We start from the raw sequence: 7,816 nt of genomic DNA, 5'->3' as shown, positions 1-7,816 counted from the left end.
AAGTAAAATTAGAAGTGTGATACTCGTGTACTGATAGTTCAACCTATTTTATAAGTTAATTTTCTATGATTTGTATTTTGTGTTAGATTAGTTATGTTGACAGCTACTATCACTATTACTAGTACAATTATTATTATTAATATTATAATTTATATGTTAACTTTAATTTCCAATTTTAATGTTTAAAATTAAATGATTTTTTACTTTGCTTAAAATTTTCTCAAGAAAATATGAACATCATAACTTTTATTCCAACAATAAACAGTTTCAAGGTTTCATCTAAATGAATTCCGTTTCATTAAATCGAATTACAAGTGATACTCGCTTTTATTGAAAGAAACGGGCAATATTGAGTTTATTAATACATACTCATCGGTAAAAGCATTTACTTCGGTCCTTAATCACATAAAATGGCAATGAATTTATGTCATTATTTCCGGCCTTCAACTTCGACCAAAGGCAAAAGTTTCATTTACTTTTTTCCGCTTAGTTTATGAGAAGGCGGATGTGAGTACTGATTGACAAGAGCTGAAGGAAAAAAGTTCCAAGTAGTTATTCTCCTTTTGAAATCGTCATTAAATTATTGGAGTGAAATTTTAAATAATTTTTTTGAAGTGAAATTTATTTAACTAAACCCGACACTGATAAATTATGAGAGGTGTTTTTATATAAGTATATAATATAAAGTAATATAATTCATTTAAGTTTATAACGTCCACATAAGTCTATTGTCGACATATTACTACCGATTTTACATAAATTGGTATCAAATATATACTTGCTATATAAAAAAAAAGTAATTTTATTAATATATAATATGACATTGATTAATTATGAGAGATTTTTTGAATGAGTATAAAAAATTATGTACAATAATTCCTTTAAGTTTATAATATCTAAATAAGTCTCTTGTCAATCAAATAAATATACTTGTTACATAAAAAAAGGAATAATTTTATAAACATATATCTTCAATTTTCTTTCCAGATTCTGAATTAAAGGAACGCCTTATCGCCACCGTAAAAAAGGAAGTAAAACAATTGATGGAAGAGGCTGTTACCAAAAAGTATATACATGAGGAAAGTAGTTCAGTAACTTCACTTTGTGGAGCTGTAGAGGCATGTCTCAGTCACGGTTTGCGTCGACGTGCTTTGGGGCTTTTCAAGACCTCGTCGACTACTGCTCTTATACAGAAAATAGCTAAGACATGTCCAGAAGCAGATTATGTAAGTCGACGCTTGTTAGAGATCGAATTAGCAAATGAATGCAATACAATTGCTGGTAAACGTTCATGTTCGAGCAGCGATAGCATCATTAAACCGAAGCTATTGAGCAAGGGTAGCAGCAGTTCGGTTACAACGATTAATACTATGTCATCAGGAACATCGGTTTCAGCACCTGTCGTCAAGTGAGTATTACAAGCTTCGCAATCATCATTTGGCGAGATATTAACCAAGCTCGTTTTACTCACCAGGTACCTGTGGATACGCTTGGCATTATATGAAAAGCGCTTATCTAAAATTATAGAACATCTCGTAAATAATGCAAATAATTATTATGATCGAGACGCTTTAGTTGCGGATCCAGATTTTGGTTCTATTTTGAGTTCACTATTAGTTGGTCCATGCGCTTTAGAATTCACTCGCGCTAAAACCGCTGATCATTATTGGTTAGATCCACATGCAGATGAATTGGTAAGTGCAGTAATAACATCGGCGCATTTTAATAACTATTTCTGTTTTAGGTTCAAAGACATCGTATTAGTTCAGGCAATCGCACACCACCGACCTGTCATCGTCCTATTATCAATTTTAAACGCAGTCTGCATACAAGTTCGGAAGATACTAGCAGTGGTTCATTTAAGGCTAGTTCACCAGCTAGTGTAGCAAAGGACTATGTTGAGTCCCTACATCAAAACTCTAGAGCAACTTTATTGTATGGCAAGAATAACGTTTTGGTTTTACCTGTGAGTAATATTTAAATTGCTGTCTTTAATTTAGTAAGTTGTATTTCTTTGTAGAAGGATGTTAGTGAAGCTATGCCTGGTTATCTTAGTCTACATCAAACCATACAATCATTAACTATTAAGTGGACACCGAATCAGTTAATGAATGGTTACAATGATGCCGACGGTACCGATAAAAGTTTCTATTGGGCATATGCTTTAAATATTAATGTCGATGAAATTGTATATGTACATTGCCACCAAAATCGTGGCGAGGATACTGGTGGTACTATTATACTCGTAGGACAAGATGGTGTACAACGTCCTCCAATACATTTTCCAGAAGGTGGCCATATGCAATCATTTTTAAGTTGTTTGGAGACTGGTTTGTTACCACATGGCCAGTTAGATCCACCATTATGGTCACAACGTGGTATGGGTAAAATGTTTAATTGGCCTAAAAGTGTTAGACGTCGCATATTACCATCTGTTATGGAATCTGCAGATGAGACACCAATCGATTATGTCTTCCGTGTTGTCAGCAAAAGTCAACATGAAGAATTCTGTAAGTATAAAGATATTTGTACAAAGTACAATTTTTTTAAACATTATATTAATTTTCAGTGGCCACACATCCCATACTAGAGCTTGGACGTACTAGTCCAAGACGTAAGCATTTAGGTAGTTGCTCAACTACTGGTAGTAGCGAGTGCTCTAGTAAGAGTCTATCACTAGAGCACAGCATAACAGACCCACCGCTGGTGAGTATTTAAATTGGAAATATTTTAGAAAAATAGTATATATATGTCCTATATTTCCCATATTAGATTCAGGGCAGTCAAACTGCAAGTATAGAACTCGTTTGTTCCACTATGCGTAGGCAAATAATATCACGGGCTTTCTATGGTTGGCTAGCTTATTGCAGACATTTGTCAACTGTGCGCACCCATTTATCAGGACTAGTAAATGGACGTATTACACCAGATTGTAAGTTTATTTTTATTTTACTTATATATTACAGCAAAACCTATTACTGTATTACCTGCCTTACTATTCTTTACAGTAGGTGTAGATGAAGAGGGCTTAACCAAAGAAATATGGGAAGCAATGCATACGGATGGCGTCATAACAAGTGATATGGATGTCTTCCGGTTGGTTTACTTTGGTGGTGTACAACATGAGATACGAAAAGAAGTTTGGCCATATTTATTGGGACATTACAGGTACGTATATTATACTTATGTTACAAACATTAAAAGAAAAAAAAAATGACATGTATTTATAATAACAGTTTTGGTTCAACACCTGAGGAACGCGCTAAACATGATGAAACCTGTAAACATTATTATGAGACCACAATGAGTGAATGGTTAGCAGTGGAGGCTATAGTACGTCAGCGAGAGAAAGAAAAAACTGCACAAGCAATGGCAAAATTAACAGCTGAGAAGAACAAACATGCTCAGGAAGCTGGCAGACGTGTTAGTCGTCAAACGGAAATGGATGCTGATGATTTGGATAATGACGTTTTTGAAGATCACGATTTCTCAGACATATCTGATCCCGGTGATGACTATGATGAGGAAATGCGTATAGAAAATGAAGAAAATATGGAAATGGATGATTTAGCCAATGAAAGGGATAAAAAAAGTAGTACCACCGATTCCGGTAATGGTGAGGAGGAAGTCTGTGCTGATATCGTCGATACTGAAGTTGGAATTGAGGCGCAAGAAAATGAATATTTACAGTCAACAGAATTAGAAACTGAAGCAGAAAAGCAAAGCGAACAAATTCTTGTTGAATTTGAAAACATTGATGACATGGAACCGTTGACTTTACAAGAAAATTGTTTTGCTGCTGATTCAGAAGTTGAAGCTGGTCTTACACCTGACCATGGTGGTATATTGGTGTTAAGCATTAAAAGTTCACCATCTACTTCATCCTATGAAACAGTTGGTAATGAGTTTGCTGATATGGTTGATTTAAATGCACCAATTAATATTGTCGCGGAAACGGAAATACAAGAAACAGTTGAAATGGAAGAACCATTAGAAGAAGAAGAAATTCCACAAGACGTTGAAGGCGAAAATCAACGAATTATTAAATATCATAGCATGGGTGATTTGCGAACTTCAATTGATAATACTGAAGAAGGTGATGAAGAATTGAAGCCGACACATGCAGTTATCATAACTGAAGCCGCTTCCTTAGATGCACTACAATGTGACGATGAACATACTGAAGAGACATCAAGAAAAACCAGTCTTATGTCTCCAATGAATGAGGATATAACGGTTGTGGCATCTTTAGATGCACTACAAGAACCAAAATCGGCTTGCGTTTCACCGGCAAGTTCAAATGGTGGTGTTTATAGTGTGAGTAGTGGGATAGAAATTTAAAAACAAAATTTTATACTAACAAGTTATTAATATTTCAGTGTGAATTGTTAGAAAATTTTGGTCTAAATTTGCATCGCATTGAAAAAGACGTTCAGCGCTGTGATCGAAATTACTGGTACTTTGCTAATGAGAACTTGGATAAATTGCGGAATGTTATATCAACGTAAAGTTTAATTTTCAAAAAAATTGGGTTAGAAAGATTGCAATGTTAATATGTATTTTCAGTTACGTTTGGGAGCACTTGGATGTGGGTTATATGCAGGGCATGTGTGATTTAGTGGCACCATTGCTAGTTATTTTCGATGATGAATCCTTGTGCTATAGTTGTTTTTGCAAGCTGATGGAACGGATGATTGAGAACTTCCCGAATGGTGGAGCAATGGATATGCATTTTGCAAATATGAGGTAGGGTGTCAAACCAATATATTTTCTTTTTCATTATTCGATTGGATATAGTGATTAAAATAAATGAGCTATATATTGTGGAAAACATAGTAAAATCAGAGTTAAATTTATTTTTTAATACAGTCTAAAATACATCGCAGTTATTAAATTTTTAGTTCTTTGGACATGCTTTACACTTTATTAATATACTTCTTTATTTCAACTCCTTTATTTTTTAATTAACTCGATTTCACTTTTATATTAATTAAAACATCCCTTAAATATAAGAATTAAAATATATATAAATATATAAAAACATTCCCTAATTTATATATTTCATTTCAAAGATCTCTTATACAAATTTTGGACTCGGAAATGTATGACTTGATGGATTCTCATGGTGATTACACGCATTTCTACTTTTGTTATCGTTGGTTCCTTTTGGATTTTAAACGAGAATTGGTCTATGACGATGTCTTTGCAACATGGGAAGTTATTTGGGCTGCAAAACATGTCGCATCTAGTCATTTTGTGCTGTTTTTAGCCTTGGCTTTATTGGAAACCTACCGAGATATTATTTTATCCAACAGCATGGACTTTACAGATGTTATCAAATTTTTCAACGGTAAGGCAATATCCAACGCTTTGAACTTATATAATTTCTATTCAAAATTTGGATTCACTTTACTTCATATATCAATTTAGATCAATAGCTTCCTTCAAAGGTCTTCAAAGCGGGAATTTCTTTACTGATATGTAGTCATACAAGTATATCTATTTTTTGTCGGTAGTATGTGATATTCACAAACAATATCCTACTTCGATATGTTTAGTTAATGATTGATCGTAAGCTTTAAATTTCGAGACAATGTTTGTGTCCTTACAATTTAGACTGAAAGATAACTTAGTGTTATAACATATCTAACAGTTCGGTAACAGACTTGAGCTAATTTCGACAATACCTTCGAGATCATTAAAACGTTCTATAATGGTTCCATTAATGTGCTTTACTGACCACATAGTTTTTACTATTAAATAGAAGAGATAGGTCTTCTGCAACGCAGAATTCTGTAGTTATTATTACTAAATATGGCAGAATAGATTTTCCACTGTCGGTTCTTCTATGTAAGACGACATTTTCTATAAAAGCAAATGGGAGATATTTAAGTCGAACTTATCTAATTTTAATATGAGGTTCTGTGAGGACTTTTAATCGAGTAGATACTTAAGGCGAACATCATATTTAATCTTAAGACAAGATTCTGTCAGGACTTTTAAACACGTAGACATTTGAATTAGACAAACAGTTAAATTGAAGGTAAGTGTCTTTTGTGGCAGTATGTAGATAGCTATGCGTATACAAACTTATATATTTGTTGGGTAATAAACCTTATTCTTGCAAGTTAATTCGCACTGTTTCTGCAGTTCTGTTTAAAACTATTCGGGATTTTAAAATAAGTTTTTTTATAACCAAATCGTCAATGTAGAGTTTCGCTCAGATTCTGTCTTTAAACTTTCAGCTATTTGAAATTTCGCAAATCGACTAAGGTTTTAAAGATATTGAGGTTAAAGGATTTGTTCCTTATGAAATAGGTAATGGTCGACCTCGTTATTGCAACAATTTTTGTTAGCAATATTTCATATTAATTTAAGAGTCAGTAAACGCTTCTAAGACCAACATAGAGAGGACATAAAGATTCACGCTTAAACGTGCTTGATATAGTATATATAAATCATAAACACATTGTTTTAAATTAATGTTTATTATTTTAAAATCCTGTTCTAAAACAGGATCACTAGACTGTAGAGTATATAAAAGAAATTCCAGTCTTAGATAAATATTCACAGATGATCAGATTTTCTCTCTGACTGAAAATAAAGCCTTTTAGTGTAATAGTGTGCAAAATAGATGTTTCTATGACAATAAACTTGATTTGTTGGTTTCATTAACTATAAAAAATTGTTGAGTATATTTTCTAAGATTAAGTTTATATAGATATTTCATATTAATGAGTAGTATGTTTTAATTAGGACAAAAGAACTCTTAAAATATATGTATAATATAAACTCCATTGGGAACCTAGAATAGTTAGGATACTGAAAATGTTGTATTGCCCATTTCGATTAAAATTAAAGTTATATTAAAATTTTACTAGACAGTATATATATTATAACAAATTTTAGTTTTAGATAAATATTCAAAAATGTTCAGATTGATTCAGATTGATTAAAAATAAATCATTTTAGTAGACTAGAGAGATGTCTATTGAACAATAAGCCAATCTAATCCTTTGATTAACTTTAGGAAATCGTTGAGTGAATCTTTTCTAAAATTGAGAAGTTTAGTTGGATATTTCAAATTAAAGTCTAGTATGTTTTAACTAGGACATAAAAATTTTTTAAGTATATATATAGTATTGACTTCACTGGGAGCTCACAGCATTGATTGTTTTTATTTAAGTATGTTTTAAATATAGTTAAAGTACTAACAACATTGTATTCCCTATTTGAATATAATATATGTACTAAATATTTTCAAATTTTTGTCAGTAATAAATACTAAATTTTTATATAAGAAACCTAATAGAACAACCATAAAGAAATTAATAATAATTTATATATTTTCAGAAATGGCGGAACGTCACAATTCACAATCGATTTTGCAATTGTCACGTAGTCTTGTGCTACAATTGCAGACAATAATTGAAAATAAATAAAAAGCAAATTATTAAAAATAAAAAACTAATTTGAATAAACTATAAAAATTAATAATTTGCAGATAAATAAAAAATAAATAATAGTAAGCACCCCACCATAAAAAAATGTAGCTGAAAATTTTCTAGTACAATTGTGTAGATTGGTTAAGCACACAAATTAGAATTGTAGTACTTCCACGGGACATACAAAATTTTGCTGTCTTCAAATGGCAAATGTCCCCCTAAAATGTATTACATAAATATGTAGTCTAAATAAGTTTCATATTTTTTATAGAAAATGAACTAAATTAAATAAAAATGATTAAAATAAACAAATTATACAAACAAGAATATTATATACATTTATATAAAGATCAATAAAATATATATGATGT

The 7,816-nt window shown here is 31.6% G+C and overlaps 1 protein-coding gene across 1 annotated transcript; it reads left to right on the top strand.

Annotated features, from left to right (window-relative positions):
- Positions 1 to 410: 410 nt before the first annotated feature.
- On the top strand, positions 411 to 7,451 carry LOC119666742 (small G protein signaling modulator 2-like). The gene is made up of 13 exons (XM_038076025.1): positions 411 to 459; positions 988 to 1,408; positions 1,475 to 1,694; positions 1,745 to 1,966; positions 2,021 to 2,510; positions 2,570 to 2,706; positions 2,773 to 2,932; positions 3,009 to 3,168; positions 3,237 to 4,317; positions 4,380 to 4,504; positions 4,567 to 4,746; positions 5,073 to 5,350; positions 7,354 to 7,451. The coding sequence occupies exons 1-13, from the start codon at positions 411 to 413 to the stop codon at positions 7,440 to 7,442; spliced, it is 3,612 nt and encodes a 1,203-aa protein (XP_037931953.1). The 3' UTR covers positions 7,443 to 7,451.
- Positions 7,452 to 7,816: the final 365 nt, after the last annotated feature.

The sequence above is a fragment of the Teleopsis dalmanni genome, chromosome 1 (genome assembly GCF_002237135.1).
Source record: "Teleopsis dalmanni isolate 2A chromosome 1, ASM223713v2, whole genome shotgun sequence".
Lineage (NCBI taxonomy): Eukaryota > Metazoa > Arthropoda > Insecta > Diptera > Diopsidae > Teleopsis > Teleopsis dalmanni.
Note: the sequence above shows the minus strand (reverse complement) of the source record. Positions and strands in the feature narration are given on the sequence as shown.